Raw genomic sequence first — 22,315 nt, 5'->3', positions numbered from 1 at the left:
TGGTATGCAAAAGGGCTGAAGCAGGGAACAAACGCAAATAATGTTTGAAACAAGAAGGGGCAAGGTTATAGGAAGACAAATCCAGATCGAAGACAATATGGATCGTGTTGAGTGTCCCTAGTTATTTTAGCTCACGTGTGGGAAGGCTAAAGGGAAGGATGTGTGGAGTCCGCCATGAACTATGTTAGTAGAGTTTGTTTTATGTTTATGCACGTATGAGCTGTTCTAATACTTGTTTTCTAGTCGTGGACATGTTTTGCATATATAAAATTAAATGAGCATTTTGCACATATCACTGGACTTGCATACACGTGACTTGTTTGCTCCTCTCTGTCATAACAGATTGAGCCTAAATTTTTTAAATTGGTATAATGGAGCTAGGACTGCGTTAAAAAAAAATAGTAGTTTTGCGCAAACAACTAGCCTTGCAACAACAAGTGTTCTATACACAATCTAGTATGACATCATCTAATCAACTGATGTGTATTCAGCAATGAAACAGAGAAAGCAGATTGCAATAAAAGAGGGATCACAAAAGATAATCGCATTAATTGCTAAAAGCAGAACATTTGCAAGCAATACGTCACAAATATGTTATCAATCCAACCATACTAGTTCACTGAACCCAGAATCCACCAAAAAAAGACAAGTCACACTACATTGATCTCACAATCCAGTCAAACATCCCAGGTGACTATCGATCTAGATGCACGATATCACTTGTCCCTCCAGTTGTGCCTTTCATAAGCCTGGCACTTCTTCTTATAGGATTGGCCTGCTTGCTGTTTCTTTTTCTTCTTTCTAGATGGGCCTACAGCTTCAACGGAAAGTGCTGCTACTTCAACTGGTGGTTTTTTTGCTGCTTGTCTTGTTGTCCTTGTAACATGCTGGGGAATGCCACTCTGCTGGCCACGAGTTGAGTTCTTTGTTGTGGTGTTGGCGTGGCTTGCATGATCATCATCTCTCTGCCTCTTGCCGTGTTTAGCACTTGTACTCTTGAGCTGACATGACTAGAATTCACAATGAACCAAAAAAGCCAGTAAAAACTAAAAATTCAAACAAAACCACTACTTACAATCCCATTAACATGCGCCAAAATGGTCTCACTAGCAGCACCAGCAATAGTCTCCCAATACAAACAGATTATAAGAAAGAGAAAGGCAATACACTTAGAGAGACCGCAATGAAATATTTACCTTTAAACCCTTTTTTTGTCCTTTTCTTCTGGTTTTTGTAAAAAAAATTGAAGGCTGTCAACTTCAATGTACACCTAACATGAGCACTCTTTATCGTTTCTGTTGCAAAATCTCAAGATAGCTAATCTCTTCTCTAGACCTTGACGCAGCCGAGTGGAAATTGGTGATTGTGATGGCAAACAATGGTTTGGTTTGAGGAAATTGGGATTCCGATGGAAATCGACGTTGTCGGGCCGAATTAGGGAGTTCATTTGGGGATTTTTGTGGTTTAGTCGATTTTATTTTGTTATATGTTGCATGTTCTTCCAAATAAAACAACGTTGTTTCGATTAATTTTTTCCACGTCAAATCACCGATCGTGCCATGTAAGACGATAATGATTGGTCAGAAGGTATAGAATTATATTGGAACAATTGAAAGATTTAGGACTATATTGGAATCCGTACAATAGGTTATGACTGAAATTGTAATTAACCAAAATCTATATCCAGTTTCCTTTCTCTTTCTATTATTTATGTTATTAATTTAGTAAACTTTAATTCTTCATCTTATTTCACTTTAGTTACACATGGTACTTCATGTACTACCATCTTCAAATGTTAATTATCTATTTCAGTTAAAATCCTAGTATAAATTCAATTGCTTTGCATTCCGTAACTAAAAAGGAGTTCTATTTTCTACTTTTTGAATGAAAAATCCATAACCATGGGACATATTGTTTTAAATCAGTTTATGAAAGTGTTAATGTTTTTGTGTTCTTCCTTATTCTAAAGTGATATACTTCGAAATTAGTTAAGAGTCTCTTTTCATCATAAGTCAGTCTTTAGTGAAATAATATGTTCACTCGTATAAAAGTTACATCCTAACTCAATGTGTGACTATTTTCCCGAGCAGTATGTGCTTTAATTTACTTTGACATAAAAATTACATCATAACTCAATAGTCAAGCCCACTGTATATGCATGCATCGGCAAAATAGCATACAAATGTGTAACACATTTATTGCTTAATCTGCAGGTGGATGGATTAACCCTATATTAATTTGCATAAATAGTCTAACAGAAATAATATAATAAAAGGCAAAACAAATGATCCAATTATGTTTACTCAAGAGGAAACCAACAGATTCAAAGGAGATAAATCATCATAATATTAAATATATATACATACCAACCAAATATATATACACACAACCAATTATCTACCTTCATCATTTGTTTTTCCATGTGACGACACTTTGGCAGAATTTAATGAGTTATTGTGTTTTTTTTCCATTTGGTACAACTACGAATTGGACATTAATCTCTCCAAAGCGCATTAATGGAATAATTGAATCAACTAGTTCATAATTAGTTTTATTATATGAACAGTATTAAATTTGTGCATTAATTATGTCAATTGCAAAATTAAAAAAAAAAAAAAAATAGTTGACAAAGAAATCATATATTGTTTTTGAAATCAATAAATTTGTGATCTATTATCTAGCATGTTATCTGTGAAAGCAATTTTGATGAAGTAATATATAAAGAGATAATATTAGTTTGCCAGCACTATTAAAGAACTAAGACTATCCCACACCAAAAAGGTAAGTAGAGATAAGTGACTAATGCAAGGAAGCAAATCAGCCACCTAAGAAATTACAGCGCAACAAACAAAAAATGGCAACTTCTAAAAGGGCGGATATATGTGGCTAAGGAAAGCAAGAGATTTGGCCTAAAAAGGAATTGAACAAAAATCCCACACGATGAGGAAGATGTCGCACCTTGTCTAATGTATTCAGAAAAATCTCCTCTCCGTAATGCTCCAAAGTTATTGTTTCCCCATCTCTAGATTTTCGTGAAGCTCCACCTGTTTTTTAACAGTGTCTAAATCTTCTTTTGCAATTGACGTCGTAGCCTCAAAGCATTCAGCATTGCCCTGCCCTAACTCGGAATCATCAGCGGAGGAGTTGCCATGAGTTTCGCTTTCACCACCCACAGGTGCAGTGTTTGAGTCTCCATTAGGACATGAAACGTCCCCTTTAGCCCCATCCTCATTGGAATACACGTCAGTCTTCATTCTCCGTTCCTCCCTTAACATCTTCATCATCTCCTCATCGTATTCTCCCTCCCATTCACTATCGACCCCTCCCTCAACGTACAAATGAATAATGAATCCTTCTCGACATGCCATGTCCAACATATCATTCACATCCCCATCACTCTTGATCTCCCTTGGTATTGGGTAATCATCCTTGGTCTCATGCCACATTCTCTTGAAACGAAAGCCGAAACTTTTCACGTTAGCAATCAATCCTTCATATGTCAATGAATCGGGGTCGACATCTTTCTTTTCTCTCTCTATTCCACGAACAGACCCAAAATTCCGTTCACCAGGGTCCTTTACTCCGAGGTGAAATCGGATTGTGAAGGAATCCTGTAACGTAACAAGTTCAACGGGAGAGCCAAACAACATATTTATTGAATATACACTAAATTTTTGCATATTTACCCACAATCCAACCAGCACAAATATAAATATGTGATGTAAATTTAAATTAAACATCGAGTAAGATAATTATCTACCTAGGAGTACCATCTCATCACAGATTTCCTTTTCTAAGGAGGGGGGAGGAGAAAATTGGAATGCCATTGTAAATAAAACTTTCTAGTAGTGATTTTACCCACTATTGATTGGGGGACAGTAACTATTCACTTTCTCATTAACCATTAAATTAAGGGTAGATGAGGTCGCTTGTGAAACATTTTCTCAATACTGCTATAATTATTCAAAAATGACATCGATAGAAATGTTTTTAAATTTCTTTTTGAATATTATAGTGCTGACATTTAGCTTGACTAATTCCTATTGATACACAAATTATTGCATCTAGGCACTTAAAATACTTAATTCGCATCTTGACAAGTCTCACTCCTAAGATTACTTTGTATCTTGCAATTGTTAACTTGCTAACAAAATGTACCTAAGGTGGTACAACAATTAAAACTTTATACACTGTCCCATCCGTGAGATAGTCTTTTGCACTTTATTGCTTAAAATTATTTGTAACTCAATAAATTGTACAATTCATGTCAAAATATTGTCTTTGGTACATGAATGCTAGATCTAGTGATGTAGTTTATTTACTTCAAGTCCATTAATCCTAGGCTAGAGTTGGTGGCTATTATTTCTTTTGTTTACACTTCCTATTTGTAGATTACCTTACGTGGCAGGTTGCCTTATTAATGTCTTAATCTACTTCCAGTGACGGGCGCCAATCATTAAAAAGTTACCTGACGATTTATATTCAGCTCGTTTCTTTTCATTAAACCCAGTGACTTGAAAGGGTTGTGATGCTTCTTTCTTACTTATTTCTAAGGGTGATCGGTTCTCAGTCCTAATTTTTGGGATTGGGGACTGGACTAGACAGTCCTAGGATTGGGAATTGGTGGTCCAGTCCCAAGGAACCAATCACTTAGCAAAAAAAATTAAATTTAAAAAAAAAATATTAGAGTAGTTACTATTTTTAAGAAATTAAAAAATTTATTTAAAAACAAAAATAATTAGTCCGGTCTGTCGGTCCTGGTCCGGTTCCCCCTTGGAACCAGGAATCAGACTGACAATCACCAGTTCCATTTTTATGGAACCAGGAACTAGACTGATTCCTCTAGAAAACTGGATTACACCGGCCAGTCCAGTCTAGTCCGAACGATTCAATGGGTTTAGACAGTCCGACATGCTCACCCCTACTTGTTCCTTCTTATCAATTGCTTTTGAAATCTATAATTGGCGATCGATTATCTAACTTCTTGGCTATTAAAAGAATGATTCATTGAGTTTACGGGCACTATTACAACACTAAAAAAGGCAAGTAGAGATGAATGATGAAGATAGAAAAAAAAAAATATGCATCCTAAGTAATTAAACCACAACACAAAATGGGAGCCACAAAAGAGGGGGGAAAGATTGCTTTAGGAACCGCAAATGTCCGAACCAGAAAACAGCGGAAATAAATCATCCACCTAAGAAATTAGGGTGCAACAAAAAAATGGCAACTTTAAAAGGGCAGATATTGTGTGAAGAAAGGAAGGAGGATATTTGGCCAAAAAAGGAATTAAATATTGGTGAAGAAGATTCCGCACCTTCTTTGATGTATTCTGGAGGATCTCCTTTTTGTAATGCTTCAAACGCGGACTGTCATCAATATATTTAGAATTTTTGATAAAGTATCCACACCAGCTTATATGGACGATGCAATCATCTGGTATTTTTGTGCAAGATGCATCAATCAACCATCTCAATGAGAAGCACCAGCAGACCGACAACTCTTTCAGAGACTCCAGCTCGTTTAGGGCCTCAACATTAATAAGTACATCGCAAAAATGAATTACCAATCTCTCCAGGTTCTTCAAGTATGATAACCCACTTATTATTGTCGGAGATTTGCAACCACTGACAGTCAAGTCTTCCAATGAATTTGAAACATCCACAAATTGTATCTCAACTAGGTCTTGACAAGATTTCACCCTCGCTTGCCACAGCTTCCTTAATTCTAAAGGAATGGAGAATCTCTGAAGCCGTTCACATCCAGAAACACTTAAGTTCTCCAATTGTGATAGTCCATCTAGCGAAATGTCTTCCACTTCGCAACCATAGATCTCTAAAGTTGACAAATTTCTCCACCTCCAGTTGGAGGATGGAAGCTGCACAGGGGGTTTTGAGTCCAAGTGTCCCAAAACAATCTCTTGTGGTTGAGAAGGATAACTCAATTGTGGATTTGCAGGGACGTTCAGCAGTCTTAACTCCACCCATTTCAGTCTAGATAAATTCACAATCCCCCTTAAGTCCGATCCTGGGATTAGCTTTGATTTGCCTTCATAATCAGAGCCATCGCGTAGTAGCAGATTAACCAAATTAGTGAGTCGTGACGGGCCAGGCAATCCAAGCAATGATGTGTGTCGAAGATGTAGATAGGTCAAACTTGTGGGAAGCTCCATTAACTCTTGAGTCTCATGACAATCGGTAAAGTCTAGGATGTGGAGGTCATGAAACGTGTTGATTGTCTTTGGAATTCCAACAAAAAGAATGTCTTCCTTTTCAACGAGAATTTCACATTTCATTCTATTACGCCTAGAGGGATCCAGCTCTCTAAGATTTACCAAGGTGCTGATGCCACAAGTGAATTGCCAATGATAATAAGAGTACTCCTTGACATTGAATGGCCATAATGGAAAGCGCAAGATCTCTAATGATTTTAACTGTAAAATGAAGTTGGGAAGTTCCATTATTATCATTCCTGTCGAAAGAAAAATTCTCAAGTTTCAAACTACGAATATTTAAATTTTAACATTCCAATGGAATTTGGAAGTATGGCAATGCGAGTACCTGACAAGTCTAACTCTTTCAATGAGGTCAAATTCCCAAGTGAGTCTGGAAGTTCTCTCAACCTTTTACAATGCTGCAAGGAGAAACACTCGAGCTTCACCAGTGCCCCCACTTCTTTTGGCAAATTAGTTAAATTCGAGCAATATATAATCTTTAACTCAATCAATGATTGTAGATCTCCAATGTAGCTTTCAATTCTCTTTAGACTGGAGCATTGAACAAGAGTCAATCTCTCTAAAGCCGAGCATCTAGAGATGTTTGGGATTGTTGTTATGCCAAAACACCGAGTAATGGATAGAACTTTCAAATTTTCTGCTCTCTATAAAAATGAATGACATGTCGAGTTAAAGAACCATTGTAGTGTACACAAGGGAACCATCATACTAGAATTTAAAACATGTAATTTACCTTGATCAAGTCCCATGCTTTTGAATCATCCTTGAAGTCAAGGCTGTGAAGTTTACAAACAACAAGCTTATCCAAATACAAATTGCTTGCCCTAAAATCCAAATCGAGTTTGTTCATCCCTTGATCCTCCCAAGAAGAAGGATTACTCCAAGAAAACCATCTCAAATTTGAATGACACTTTGCAAAGTCCCCAACAAAAGTTCCCCTTTTTAAATCGAGGAATCTTAGGTTCCGCAACCTTTTAAAGTCTTCCTTTCTAATCTCTATGGGGGAAACATATGAAGATATCTCAAACGCTTGAACCTTATGCTTTTTCTGCAAGTGACATTTTGCAATGATGCCAAGAAGTTTGTCAACTTCCAACCACTATGTTTTACAACTCAAATGGGCAGGAAAAAATTGATAAGAGTTCATAAACAAATGGAAAAAAAAAAAAAAAAAGAATCCCCAATCCTAGGATATACGACTTTTATTTGAAAATGAGACGTTTCTAACTTACCTTTTGGTTCCTATGATTTGAAGGGCCTCTTTTGCAATCCACAACCTACTATGCTTTTCAGGGTCATTTGGACTGTCTTCACGAACAATTTGTCTTCCCAGTGCTATAAGTTGATCATGCATCCAAAACTTATCATCGTCCAATATCTTTATCAAGCACCTATCGGAAAGGACTTGAATTCCTCCCTTGGGATAAAATTGACAATCAGTCCACATGTAAATTGTATTGGTCTTATTCTCGTTCACAAAGAAGCACGCTATATCGAGAAAAATTTGTTTTTGATGTTCTTCTAGATCATCATAGCTAATCCTTAACTTCTCTAGAATCTCTTTCGCAGGAACATTCCTTAACTTTTCCAATGTCTCTTCCCAAATTTCTTGGTGTTTCCCCTTGAGCAATGAACCTATCACTTGAATAGCTAATGGAAGCCCTCCCGTAGTTGAGACAATACGTTTTGAAAGCCAACGATAATCATCCGAAGGAAAGTCTCCACTAAAAGCATGCCGACAAAAAAGTTGGAGTGCAGGACCAGCATCCATCTTTAACATCTCATACTGCTGAGTTTCACCTTTAAATCCCTCAACTTCTAGAACATTAGTGTTTCTTGTTGTAATAATTATCCTAGATCCTCGATATAATTTGGAATTTCCTATTAGATTCTTAATGAGCTCTTTCTTATCAACGTCATCCAAAACCACCAGGACCTTCTTATTTTTGAATGTTTCTCTAATCCTCCTCATTCCTTCTTCACTATTGTTGATATCTCCTACAGTTCCAGAACAACCAATGTCAACTAGTAATTGCTTCTGCAACGAGACTATGCCCTCTTTATTCGACCTTTCACGAACATCGTCAAGGAAGCTACAACACTTCCCAAAGTGGGAACATAATTTATTAAAGACGACCTTGGCAATAGTTGTTTTACCGATGCCACCCATTCCATAAATTCCAATGAGCCGCACATCATCATGATTGACATCTAAAAACTTTGTTAGCTCTTTAATCCGATCATCAAATCCAACTAAATATTCAGTCACTGATTTTTGTTTTATCTTCAGCTTCTTCAAAACCTCTTCAACAACTAATTTGACAATCGCTGCTTGGCTGCAAGGCATAAATGTGCATTCTTTAGTTACTAGATTAATTTCATACCCACGCAACATATGTCAGATTGTCAAAATCTTAATTTGAAAAGGTATGAAGTACATCAAAACGGTAATTAAGTACAAATAATAACTTATTGGCTAAATTAGTAGAACTCACTCGATATGTTTTTCATCTATGATTATGTAAATTTCTAAAGACAATAGTATTGACTTACACACGATGGCTACAGTTACCAAGTGTCTACCGAATCGTGCATAAGCAAAATTTTAGCATTTAGCTAGGCCTGGAAAAAATTTCAGCAATCGCAATGGGAGAGTCATAAGTCGAGATAATGTAAACAAATGCAACGTCATCTATTGAGCATTGTAGTTTGGTTGACAGAAAAAATACAATCCAAAAAAAAAAAAGCCCAAAATTTTTATGTTGACTTAACGTGTGCATCTTACCTAGTCATAGACCTAAGCATAAGTCATAGATTCGTAATTAACCTATCTAAGGCGGACTTCTTTGTCAATATCAAAACAAAATGGAGAGGCCCTGTCTGTTTGCTATCCAATAATTCCATCTTTTCGTTAAAAATCTGGAATTCTAGAGCGGCATGTTGGTAACAGACATAATACCAAAAGCTTGCCCACTCTAAGACATTATGCAAAAACAGCTCATTTACTTTGGAGAAGCTATAATGGGGTGCCCGCATGCTATAAAAGCACACGGTTGGTTTGTTAATATAAAATATGTGTTAGATCTAAATTTATCAATTGAACAGACGAATTATGTGTTGTTATTGATGAATTATAGCAAGCATATTAAGTTGTTAATATAAAGGCCACGCGATGACCCCCCAAAACAAGATTTAAATGACACGTGGGGCCACGACAGTGCGACGTTGGCTCCCAACTCATCAAATAGTTCATTGGTAGAGCCAAGAGGCCCATTATTCATCACCACCTTTTATTACTTTGGATTAGATTAGATGGGTGACTAATATTTCAAGGCTTTTTAGTTTACCTGGGACAACCCTTAAGAAAGGTCGAAAGGGAAATAATAATAAATCCCTAAAACCATTTTCCATGCACTTCGACTAGCATCTCCATATTTTGACACTATGCAAATTGGATACCCAATTTTTACGTTTTCTTTTGAAATTGCATATGTTGCCCTAACTTAATCTCATCAAAAGGGATCCTCACCACTCTCTTCCGAACTTCCAAAACACCCTACACCGCGTGTCTCTCTCTCTCTCTCTCTCTCTCTCTCTCTCTCTCCTCTGTTCGCGCGGCTACACCCCTCGAAGGCCCGTGTGGCCGCCGATCTCATATCAGACGTTGACAACAGTCGTCGCCTCCGGCCTGGTCCAGATCAAGGTTGTCCAGCCTCGATTTGGACCTCCCATGAGCTCCGCAGAGCTCGAGTCCCCGAGATGACAGCCTTGTCATCCTTTATCTCAAAATGCTCTTGCTTCTACTGAATATCTAAACATGATTTTTCTTCATCGAGTCTCAATTTTCTCGTATATTTGGTGTTTCTTGAGAAGCACATGGAAATGTGAAACAAAGTCAGCACCGGATGCCGTTTCTGATTATCTTTTTCTGCCTTTTCCCCGTTAACGGGAAATGGAAACTGATATGAATGCATAATCTGAATTTGATTTTGGTAATCATCCCAAATAATAAATGCAAAGGGATGCTCTTGAATATTTCCTAGTCTTACGAGACAGTGAAGTGGAAAATATAGTTAAAAGGAATATGGAGGTCCATGTCATTGAAGCTATTGTCATCACGGGGAATATTTCAGGGAAGATGTTAAAAGCAGAGGATGTAGAGTTGAATGAGTGCGGGGGTAGTTTTCACTACGTTCCCTTTAACCAAAAAAAGAATAAAAGAATTTTTTTTTGGTCGAAATAAAAGAATCATTTGACAGGCCAATGTTGTGTACTCTAAAATAGCAACAACGACAACAACAAAAATCAACAGAAGAAGAAATTTGTAGGGATCTTAAAAGAGTTTTACCTTGATGTCACGTTCAATCCCTTGATTTTACCTACTGCTGCAAGAGCCGCTCTCCATGCCTCGACTTCATTGGGAAACTTCCTCTCATGTTCCAATAAAGCATTGCTATATATCTGCGTTTTAAGTTTAACATCATCTGGTCCCACATCGAGAAAAATGGGAAAGATACACTTTTCGTCCTCTGATTTAGACACGTTGTCCACTATATGCGCAAGCTCCCAAAGACACCATTTACTGGAAGCATAAGTCTGAGAGAAGATGGGTATGTAAATTATGGAGTTGTTGATAGCACTTAGCAGGTTGTCACTGATTAGTTCTCCAATGCGAAGTTCATCATCATCCCTAAATACACGGACTCCGACATCTGACAAGTCATTATAGAGGAAGTCTGTGAATCCATGACGAGTGTCAGGCCCTCTAAAACTCAAGAACACTTGGTACTCACTTCCTGATGCTGGTGCAGCATCATTACTGGTTCCAGCCTGTGAGTTTGCCCTAGGTAGGAAGTTCATTAATTTCCAGATATCTCTCTTTCCTGAAGAGAAAATGAGGTTAGTGTGGCGTGGCCTGGCTAAGAAATGAGCTGAGATATTAGATATGAATTAGGCAAATGAGTACCGATACCTTAAAACTTGGCCGGCTCAGTTTAAAATCAAATTAACTTGTACATTTCCCATCTAACGTCCTGCATTAGCAAGTAGACACCGGTGAAGGAGGGAGAGAGAGAGAGAGAGAGAGAGAGATTTGGAGGATAGCAAAGGGAGAGAGGGACGAGGCATGTGAGCATGAGGAGTCGGTGCATATAAAGGGTCATGCGTTCTTCTTCTTTTTTCTGTTTTTTTTCCTAATTATGATGGATAAAAAAGGTTCAATTATCAATGGCAAATCAGAGAGAGAGAGAGGGAGGTGAGAAGTCCTTAATTTTGGTTTGCTTCTTGATTTTGCCATGTGAAACACAATGTGGAATTCAAAGTTGCTAAAATTATAGAATTGGGTCTATTAGGTGATAACTTTGCCAATAATAAATAAATCAACACTTATTTTTATCAATAAACAAACTCTAGCGACACTAGATGCTCTCACACAGCTTTTTTTTTTTTTTTTTTTTTTGCTCCAATATATTGAATATCAGGCCCCATGAAGACTCATTTGGCATTCCAAAGTTCTTTAAACCCAAACACAAGAAATAAATGAAAGAAAAATCACCACACAGTCTACAGAAATCAGATAATGTCTTCAGGTAGAGAACAGAAAATGAGCCAGCCACCCGTAAAAATCCCAACAAAATCACCGCGCATCCCATATACAGCCGAGTCTTAAACTTAACATTATCAAAAAGTCGGGAGAATACCTTTACTCCCTTTTGATTTCGACGTGTTGTCACTATAACATGTACAAGCTGACATTATTCGCATAAATTGGAAAAGTAAGCAATTATTATTTAGTTCAACATGAAAAAAAAATTCAAACATTTTACCAAAAGATAGAAAACAATTCCAATGTTATAGAGGATTGCAATGGATTTGTCAGCCAAAACCATGTACAAGCGTGCGAGATAGAGAAAGGGGTGGGGGTGGGGATGAGTGGTCAACCCTACCTAGTGATAGGGGTGAGTGGTTCCACATTCCTTATACACTTTGGTATGGTTCTTCATTTTTTAAGAACCTGACACCTACCCTCGAAACTTGAAACCTACCCTATTATAGGTTATAGGATCTAACAAGTTCTTTTTCTTTTTCTTTTTTTGGTTTCATTATTAGTTAAGCAAAATGAAAATGAGTGCAACAATAAAAATGAAAGCTTCTTATTGATTCAATCAACCAAATAAGGAACCTCTAGATCGTTTTTGGTCTATTGAGTACTAAACAAGTTTGTCATTCATAAACCTTATTGATTTTTTTTCACCAAAAAAAAAAAAAAAAAAAAAAACAAGTTTGTCACTCATCAAAGAGAATACAAAAGACTAGTTTTCCTTGGCATTAGGGTTCAAATAAATATAATTAAAATGAGAAGTCATGACATTCTTGAAAGATATTGTTAATTTTCACCTATAAGATTATAAAACAAAAGTACTGGTTAATGATGATAAAATAACAAGATAAAGTATAACAAACAAAACATCATCAAAGCGATAGGCAAGTCCTATCTCATCGAAACTTAGTGTCCTCCTTAACCAAGTGCTTTGATGTTATACATTAAACTGATGCAATAGAATTGACGAGAGACTAGCATGTTGATCAAGACAATATCTAGGACCACAAACAAAATGGGATGTAGGAAAAAGGAAAGAAAGATGACAGCAAGAAGTAAGCCTATAGGAGAATTAAAAAGCTTTTGGGGCACCTTTCAACAAGCATCCATCAAGTCAATCCTAATCCAGTGACAATAGTATGGACGCCTGAACCACAAAGATACTTGGGATACTAGGAATGTTATCTTGATATGTCGACTTCATATATGCACAACATCATTAGATATTTCAAAATAAAGATCAAACATTTACAAAATAGCAAAACAAATTTCAAGCCAGGGTAGCATTTTCTTGCATCTAATACTTCAACTATAGCATGAAAATGATTTCATCATGCAAACTCCAGTGCAATCGGGACAAATTGTGCCTTGGGACAGAGGTGAATCCAGCCCACAAAACTAGCCAAACAACAATCAGAAGGGAAAGGGAAAATGTAAACTCACTGAGGAAATATACTCGGTAATGCAAGACGGGCAAAAGTCCGAGATCCTTCCACCTTTTATCTCAGCTATTGCCCAAATCAGGGAGCTTCACTCGAATAGTCAGTTGCTCAAGATCACCAGATTTTGAGCAGATAATCTCATCGACCATTTCCCAAGGTTCTACAAATCAGTTGCTGAAAATCACCAGATAGCACCCTTTAAGGAATTACTCATTCGAGCTCAACGTTAGTCATTCATCATGAATTCAAAAACATCCAAATACCAGCAATCGTGCAGTCAATCATCTTAACAACGCAACATATCCGATTGAGCCTACTAACGAAAGCCCTAGACCAATCGTAGCCAAGCAGCGAGCTAAAGAAGGCAACAATCGAACTAACTCAAAGCTTATCAGCTCAGGCCTTGATCCCGAGCACTCAGAACCAATCGAAACGCAAAATCAGCAGCAACAAACGCCGGCAACATACACAACCAGCCTGAAGCCAATTTGACAAACAAAACACACGCGTAATTGTACGCACACACGCAGATTCAGCAATCGAATAAAGCACGAAATCGAGCAGATCCAACAACAAGCTTACCTGCTGGATGATGGTTGCTGTAGTGAGAGAGAGAGAGAGAGAGAGAGAGATGATGGTTGCTGTAGTGAGAGAGAGAGAGAGAGAGAGAGAGGGGCGCAGGTAACGCAATTTTCGTGGTTTTGGTCTGAGGAGGGAGAGGAATTAATGGAGGTCGAGGTCGATCTCATAAGAGACAAGAAAGCGTGGGGAATAAAAGAAGAAGAGAAGAAGAAGATGGAGAAGGGCCGAAATTTCCAGTCCCACTTGGTCGCTCGCTCACTGCGACTCGGTGAGTGTGAGCGTGAGTTGAGATTCACTGTGACTTCACTAAACTCCTCGGATCTTAGCAGCGGCTAGCAGTGGTGACAGCAAAACGAAGGGCTTAGCGCAACAGCAACGATGGAGAAGTGGAAACTGAAGTGAGTCGGAGAAGCAGCGTGACAGAGATGAGATGCAGCGTCGCACAAGGACTCAACGTCGTGCAAGGAGAGACGGGAAAGTGGAGAGAAATGGAATTGAGTTGGGGAACGGGAGAGTATAATTATATAATCAGGGATTCAGGGTTTCCGGTCCGGTTCCCTTCCCGGTTCAAGTTCTCAGTTCGGTTTCTATAAAACCAAACTGGATCGGAACTGGCGATTCTTAAAAAGGTGAAACCAAATATTGAACTCTCTCACTCTAAAACTTAGAATCGGATTGGTTCTCATAAATTCGATTCTCTGATTTCTATCTAACTCTGGAATCATGCTCATCCTTACACAGTGATAGATGATGGCAGTGATCATCATGACTTTAATAGGAGATTGGCATCACTAGAGGGTAACAACAAGATACTATCTCCCTTTTCCGACGTCTCCACGGGTTCACCACCCCGTTGAGCGATCCGTGCTCCCAACTGGTCTTTCTCGGCAGATTTGCGGCAGCGTCTGCTCGCTCGCCCAGATCTGCTGCTCTGCGTGACACTCGCTCGAGCGAGCATCGCGAGCAACAGCGTTCTGCTCACTCGGCGAGTGTCGCTACTTTACTGAAGGAGCATCGTGAGCAGAGCAACTGCTGCTCTGCTCTGCTCGCTCTTGCCCATGTTGCGGCCTTACCCTGTTCGTCTCCTCACCGAAAATGGGCTGACATTGTCCCCTCTCTTTCTTGGATGCAGGGAAGAACAAGAGGATCTCGAAGGGGAAGAAGGGTGGGATGAAGAAGGCGTGAGTGCTCAATTCCACCTCGACTTTGTGGAAATCGATTCCTGTTTTGGGGTGCTAGTTCTGCTGTGGTTTGATATTTTTTCTTGTCTAGTCTGGCATGGTCGATCCGTTCGCGAAGAAAGACTGGTACGATATCAAGGCACTCTCCGTGTATTTTAAGAATATAATATAGTGACAACGGAACCGTTCCTTCAGCCGCAACAATGTGTCCTGGGACCACTGCTCGCTGGGCCATTTCCAGGTCGCTCTCCTGGAGCGTCTCGGGTTGTGGTCTCCCGCCAGGCAGATTCAGGCGATCAGGAACAACTTGTATGCCCTGAGGGGGAACGAGATCATGGCCACCAATGGCCTCACCGTGCCAGTGTTCACGATGAACACGGTGCTCCTCTTCATGACGTGGCCCTCGTGGTGACGATCTCGTGCCAGGACTGTGGGCTGCAGGTGCATTTCTCCATCCCGAGGCAGTTTGCCTGGGCCGTGCCGATCCTGTCGCTCCACGAGAGGATTGTGGAGGAATCAAAGGGAGAGGAGGAACGTGCACGGATTGTTGCAGTAGATCCATCAAATCGAGAGGCGCACGAGGATAATGAGCGAATTCGGCCCCAATTCCCGTTGCCGGCCAAGAAGGAAGAGGAGGTGAGGCAGAGAGTAGAGGACATGCGGAGGTGTTTAAGGCTATGAAAGATGGCTTGGATCCATTGGAGAAGCAAGTGCGAGAGGTCTTCCATCGAATCATGCAGAGCCACACAGAGGCTCGATTACATCGGGAGGGCAAAGCGTTCTGAGTAGAGGAGTCTCCACGGTCGGACTTTTGTAAAGAAATATATATGAATGTAGCATGGGGAAAGAACCTTACTGGGTTTTGTGCTTCTTTTACTGTTTTGTTCATGATCTAATAATCTCTTGGGGGAAGGTATATGGCATGTCTTACCTGTGTTTTGGGTAAATATTTGGTGTTTGAGCCTTTGTATAATTAGGCCGTTCTTGTTCTATGCTCTTTCTTTTGCTCTTTTGTCAGTACATTTGCACTACAAATACTGGATTGAACTCAGTTGGAACATGCACCATCTGTTTTTGCTCATAGGCTTCTCAATCCAGTTTTGGTCTGGGTATAGTTGTGACAGTGGAATCTGAAGTCCCAGATGATGACTATCTTCTGCCTTTCTGGATCATCCAACATTGATGCAGAAAGTTCTGATTGTATAAAACATAAGAGACTGGAAAGCACAGTAGCTTTTTTTTTTTTTATATGGCAATACCAGATTGTTCTGTCAACATTTTGACCTTGACCACATGTGATCTTCCATGTTAAGGAACAGAGCCATTCAAGTTTCCATGCTCCTCGATTATTTTTAATTGGCTATGCTCCGTTGCAATGTTTTATGGTCAAATTGCATTGATCTTGGATTGGCGGTGGTACGTGACTTCCATAACGAAACATCGACAGCTCAGGGAATTGTTGTGCCGGGGTCTCGAGGTGCAGTCGGTCAAGGTTATAGCTTCTGGAGCTGGGATTTGACTCTGACCTGAGGAGGAAGGACAAATGTTTTACGTTTGACTTTTGACTGGTTCTTTTGTATTTGAACTCTTAACCTGAAGAGGTGTCTATCTCTGGAACGTCGTGGTATTGGTAGAACGTCCATGAGGAGGACAGCGTGGCTGGCAGCCGCCGGCTAAGCCAATAAAGAAAGAAACACATGGTCTGTAATCTTGCATAATATTTTATGCGTGTTTGTCTTCACTCATCATGAACAAAATTAAATTGATGAGCATTTTATGAGAATGTGAATTCAATATCAAGTTTACACTTTATTTATAAAAAAAAAAAAGTTACTTGATGAAAAATTTGGAACATAAATTTTGTATAGGGCGTGCATGGAAACGTTTGAAGAAATGTTTCGAACACTATCCGCACAGATTTTGTTAGGAACAAAAGAACAACGCCAGCTATAAACGCGTTGCGTTCATTTTTTGTTTTTTTGTTCCGAGGAACAAAATAAGAACAAAAAAAAAAGAAACAACAAATTGTTGTTTCTTGTTCAATAAACAAAAATGAAGAAATGTTTCTCTTCTCTCTCTTCTTCTTCTTCTTCTTCTTTTTTCTTCTTTTTTTCTTCTTTTTCTTTCGCTTCGTCGCCCGCTCGGCCATGGCCGACATCGGCCAATCGAGGGCCGGCGACCTCGCCCGGCCCCCGAGGCCGAGCTCACCATGGTCGAGGCGAGCTCGGGCTTCTTAGGGGGTGACGACGCTCGGCCTCGCCGGATCTAGCGAGGCCGAGCTCACCCCCAAGGCGAATTCATTGCCCCGTCCAGGTCGATCGCCGAGGCCGGTGGCCGGTAGAAAAAAGAAAAATAAAAAGAAAGGAATAAATGAAAAATAAAATAAAAATGTTTAAAATTAAAAGAAACAAAAAAAGAATAAAATTTACCAAACATGTTTCATTTTTTATTCCCCGGAACAAACGTTACAATGCTCTTTTGTTCAAAAATTGTTCCCCCGGAATGTAAACACTTTTTTATTTTGTTCCTCGAACAAAAAAAGAACGTAAACATTACCATTTACACCCCATAGTTATCAAACGTGTTTCTGTTCTTTTTCAATTCTAGAATATAAATTATGTGCGGTTACCAAACGTGTTTCTGTTATTTTTTTATTCCAGAAACAGAAATTTTGTACAGTTACCAAACGTGTTCTTTTGTTCAAAACTGTTTCCCGGAACAAAAATAGTTTTTTCTATTTCTCTTCCTCGAACAATTTTTTTGAATAGAAACGTTACCAAACGCGCCATATACAACCAAGGAGAATAGATATGTAAATAGTATTTAGAAAGCGTGTGAAAACAATGACTTTATGGTCCATAGGAATTATCATCTTTTCCAAATTATATAGGATAATCTTTACTATGAGATGGTTAGCTCTACTCTGGGCACACGCCTATGCATGATTTTATCTCTATTTCTCACATAGATACAAGCTTGGATTAAACGTGTCATAGTGAGATTAATTTGGCTTTTTTTGTAACTTTTTTTCCTTATTAATATGACAGCAAATGTAAAGACATTAGACTTAGGATGTAAAGATTAACTTGGGGGATGGGATTTGTAATTAATTCTATAATAGGCCGCGCAAATTTCTAATTCTTCTAATTTTTTACATGTGTAGCAACACTTGCACTTATGATACGTAATAGTGAGAGATTGATAAGACCAAAAAGACTCCAAAGAAAAAGGTGGGTCTGTGGGGCTAGAATTAAATGAGAGGTTTTCAATATGAGTTAATAACGCAGAACCTTCATCAGTGAAAAGGTAAAGACGACCAAGACTAACCGGATCATTGTCGATTGGCTCAATTTAAATATCAAAAGTAGCTTTATCAATCACATGATGTATGCCATCAAAATGATGAAACAATTTCATCGGGAAATATGATGATGACATGCGAAGATAAAGAGATGGTAAAATCAAAGAAATGTAAATGATAGTTCTCAACATATTACTCTCATTGGTGCTCTTACATTTTCAACACTACCTCTTTTAGGAATTTTGCGGTAGTATTCTTTAGTTTCCGTTGGTGGTGAAAATTTATGGGATACTTGTAGAGTGATTCAATTATCGCTATGAGTTAGGAAAGCCGAGAAGTTTAGGCGTCAAGTCACCTGGGCTTGACTTCGATTTGAGCTCATTCTTGGTTTAACTGGTCGAAGATTGTGTGACCTCATGTCGATCTAAGGTGTTTTGATTACCATTTCGATCAAATTAAGGAAAGAGTACCTCGACTTGTTTGAGTTAAGAGAGTTTGGAGTGGTTGCAAAATTAGATTAATTCATGAATAAAATGGCATTTATTGTAGGACACAATTATTATCTTGGAAGTTACTAAAATCGAGGAAATAAAGAAAATATGGAAATATGGAGCAATTAGAGAGGGGGATCACACATGATCTCCAATAATCGTCAAACGAAATCCCAAGAGTATAAATAAAAAGAACTAAAAAGAGGGGTCCCTCGCAGCTATGCCAAAACTTCGCTAAATTTCCTTCGGAGCATTTCCTATGTTGAACTAACGGGGAGCATTTCCTATGTTGAACTAACGTCTTTCAATTTTAGTTTTAGACTTAGGGTCTTGTTCATTTCGTGAAATATTTTTTTCCCACAGTCATTTTCCAAGAAAATAAATAATATTTTCATATTCGGCTAAGAAACCTGAAATGTTTGGAAAATATTTTCCGTGTGTTTGGTAAGAAAAATATTTTCTAAGATTTCACCACTTAGGCATGCATCACTTTACCGATCTATAAATCCATCAAATATGAACTTGCCTTTAAATCTAGGCAAACTCACTTCATATCCGTGTTCCCTCATTGTTGCCGAACGCTCATCTGCTAAAAAATGTTCATTATGGATTTTAAAAAAGAAGCAAAGAGAAAGAAGCAAAGCATGTACAACCCTCATGAGAATCTTCCAAATTAGTGTTATGTTCTCCTTTGCATCTTTTGTGTTCTAATAAACAAAAAAAAAAGAAGCAAAGCATATAGAGTCCTTTTGCTTGAGTAATGTACAATTGCAAGGTAAAAAAAAAAGAAAATGATAAGCAAGAGTGCAAAGCGTGAGCTTGAGATCAACTGCTCGAGGTTCACTGGCAACTACGACATAACCGGCCAAGAAAGAAGAAGATGGGAAACAAAGAAAAAAATAGAAAAATAAAAGAAATAGAAAAGAAAAAGGAAATTAAAAATAATTCAAATTAAAAAAGAAAAAAAGAAAATTAAAAAAATAATTCGAACTAAAAAATTAAAATAAATAAAAAGAAAGGGGGGAGAGAAGCGAGATTTGTAAATGTGTGAGATAAGAGAGATCAAGTGAAAATGTTTTCCACTTTTCAAAAAGTGGAAAACATTTTCCTTAATTTAGAAGACTTTTTCCTTTCATGGAAAATATTTTCTTCACATTTCATTTACGGAAACGAATGCAAAATCCGAAAATATTTTCCCTGCAAATTATTTTCCGTGAAACGAACGAAGCTAGAGTCTGTTATTCTTCATGTGCATTGAGAAATGACAGTGTAGCTCATTTCAATGTTTGCAATTTAGCATCATGTGCTTGTAAATTTGAGGATATTTCAATTTCGGTAGAAGTTTCTTAGTGATTTTTTTTTCTGTGCTTGCACTTTCATTTTAATTTTAGTGGTCATCGCTCATATTTTATTTTGATTTCCTTTGATTCCAGAACTTTTCTTTCGATTTTTACGCACTTTACCTTTCACATACTTTAGTTTCCTGCCATTTAGGTTGAAGTAATATTTTCTACGTTATATTTTGGTCTCAAAAGTTGGCACATCTTATAAAACACATTCAACCAATCCATCTTGAAAAACTTTAGTGGAAGTTTAATCACTTTATGGTCGAGCTAAAACTAGAGAAGAAGTTGTGGTTTTATTTAATGCAATCGCCATTTTGTTAGATTTGCCATAAATTGATTTAAATCCTACAGCTTCAATTAGGCTTATAACCACGATTTGAATAATACCATATTGCATTTGGTTGATAAAAAGTGTCACTTAGTTAATTTTCACCATCTCATCCATATAATTAGATAGTTGTGTAAGTTACTTAACTACCTCGTAACATGTTAGTGACTTAATGGCTTAAGTTAAATTAAAATATAAAAGAATATAGTAGAATATCGAAATGAAAATGAAGAATGAAACTTATATTTTAAGACTTTTTATAGGTATCGAAAAGATAAATCAAAATTACTACTATCGATTTTTGCAAACATTCCAATTGCAAACATTGGTAAAAAAAAAAAAAAAAAAAAACTTCTTAAATGAAAAATAAAAATCTTGTTTATAGGACATTTAAATGGTTGTGGATGTGAGCGTGAACAAGTCAAGGTCAAACAATGCAACGCAAATGACATGCACGGGTCTTTCATGTGTTTTGGGGTTGGATCTCTCTAGACTAGTGATGTGCAGTTATGCCGACACAAACATATAATTCATACATGTCTATTAGGAGTAAATGTTGAGGTAGTTCTTAATAGTGTTGTCACTAAACAATTGAGCTTTTAAAGTCGATTTGATGGATTGAATCATTTAATAGTTTGATATTAGTTGGTTATATCCTCAAGCGCTCTAATTTCCCAAGTTATTTGCCAATTATAGTCTATGGTCCCACAAAAAAGTGGAGGAGGTACACAAATAATGGAGGAACAGACAACATATATTCATTAGGTTTGGAAAAAGTTGAGTGTGAAAGTTCCACCGTGTGTGTAATGATAAAGATGAACCGCAAATTTCACAAATGAGTACAAATATCATGTGATGGATAATAATTGAATTCAAAGGATGATAAATAAAAGCAACATAGCAATGAGCAAGCATTTGAGTAGCCAATATGTTCACTAAGTTCAATCGAGCTATTAAATCTAGTGGAGCAAGATTCACAGGGAACTCATCATTATATATATATATATATATATATATATATATATATATATATCAAAAATTCAGTTTAGTATATACTACTCTCATGAATGATAATTTCTCATTAAGAACACTAATCTATGAGCCAAAGGATGCTAGAAAAAATTCAGCGCATACATAACTTTTAAATACATTCATTTTGGAGAAAAAACTTTAATTTACTAGTAACCGTGTGCTTGTAGACTAAAATGCATCAATTGTTATCTCCACATCATACCCCACTCAAAACTACATTCATTGGCATTGATAAATGAATTAATCTTGTCATATTATTATTATTATTATTATTATTATTATTATTATTATTATTATTATTATTATTATTATTATTATTATTATTATTATTATTATTATTATTATTATTATTATTATTATTATTATTATTATTTTCTTTTTGAGCTTATGACTTGGTCAACGATTTAGAAAAATTTACAATGCCAACAGGATGATGCTTCTTGTTAAGGATGTTAATGTTCAATTCAAGAAGGGAATTGGCTTTCGCAGCCATCTTAAAGCCAAGTGCTACCTGCAAAAACACAATTACGAAGCCCAATTCCTTCAAAGCTTAGAAGTGAAAATGAAGAAAATTTGAGGAAATTTTGGTATCAAACGAATGCATACCTCTTCCATTTAAAAACTTTGTTCTTCTTTTATTGATAAAATTTGCTAAGGTCCAATAAATATCAATGGCATTGTCTCGTATTTGAAGGGCCAGTTTACTTCGAAATGCTACTAGAAACTGATGTATTATTTTGTATTATGGAATTATTTGTTGTCTTTGTTAGTTCTAACG

The 22,315-nt window shown here is 37.4% G+C and overlaps 2 protein-coding genes across 3 annotated transcripts; both read right to left on the bottom strand.

The window, feature by feature from the left end:
* Positions 1 to 527: 527 nt before the first annotated feature.
* Positions 528 to 7,247, bottom strand: LOC108958704. Of its 2 annotated transcripts, XM_039310074.1 has the most exons (4): positions 6,969 to 7,247; positions 5,318 to 6,879; positions 2,959 to 3,611; positions 528 to 1,010 (listed from the first exon to the last, which is right to left on the bottom strand). In XM_039310074.1, the coding sequence occupies exons 2-3, from the start codon at positions 6,467 to 6,469 to the stop codon at positions 3,006 to 3,008; spliced, it is 1,758 nt and encodes a 585-aa protein (XP_039166008.1). In that variant the 5' UTR covers positions 6,470 to 6,879; positions 6,969 to 7,247; the 3' UTR covers positions 528 to 1,010; positions 2,959 to 3,005. The 2 variants fall into 2 exon arrangements, with proteins under 2 accessions (XP_039166008.1, XP_039166009.1); XM_039310075.1 differs by lacking the exon at positions 2,959 to 3,611.
* On the bottom strand, positions 6,951 to 13,902 carry LOC104440010 (disease resistance protein RUN1-like). The gene is made up of 4 exons (XM_039309811.1): positions 13,859 to 13,902; positions 10,584 to 11,268; positions 7,468 to 8,571; positions 6,951 to 7,011 (listed from the first exon to the last, which is right to left on the bottom strand). Exons 2-4 carry the CDS (start codon positions 11,093 to 11,095, stop codon positions 6,951 to 6,953), a joined length of 1,677 nt encoding a protein of 558 aa, XP_039165745.1. The 5' UTR covers positions 11,096 to 11,268; positions 13,859 to 13,902.
* Between the last annotated feature and the right edge of the window lie 8,413 nt (positions 13,903 to 22,315).

The sequence above is a fragment of the Eucalyptus grandis genome, chromosome 3 (assembly GCF_016545825.1).
Source record: "Eucalyptus grandis isolate ANBG69807.140 chromosome 3, ASM1654582v1, whole genome shotgun sequence".
NCBI classification, from domain to species: domain Eukaryota; kingdom Viridiplantae; phylum Streptophyta; class Magnoliopsida; order Myrtales; family Myrtaceae; genus Eucalyptus; species Eucalyptus grandis.
This window is presented reverse-complemented; position numbering and strand designations above follow the sequence as displayed.

Coding starts and splice junctions, on each gene's coding strand:
- LOC108958704 (XM_039310074.1), bottom strand. CDS start 6,469: ATGATAATAATGGAACTTCCCAACTTCATTTTACAGTTAAAATCATTA. Junction 3,612..5,317: donor TCCAGAATACATCAAAGAAG/GTGCGGAATCTT, acceptor GTTACGTTACAG/GATTCCTTCACAATCCGATT.
- LOC104440010 (XM_039309811.1), bottom strand. CDS start 11,095: ATGAACTTCCTACCTAGGGCAAACTCACAGGCTGGAACCAGTAATGAT. Junction 8,572..10,583: donor GGATTGAACGTGACATCAAG/GTAAAACTCTTT, acceptor TATGCCTTGCAG/CCAAGCAGCGATTGTCAAAT. Junction 7,012..7,467: donor CAAATCATAGGAACCAAAAG/GTAAGTTAGAAA, acceptor TAAACTTCACAG/CCTTGACTTCAAGGATGATT.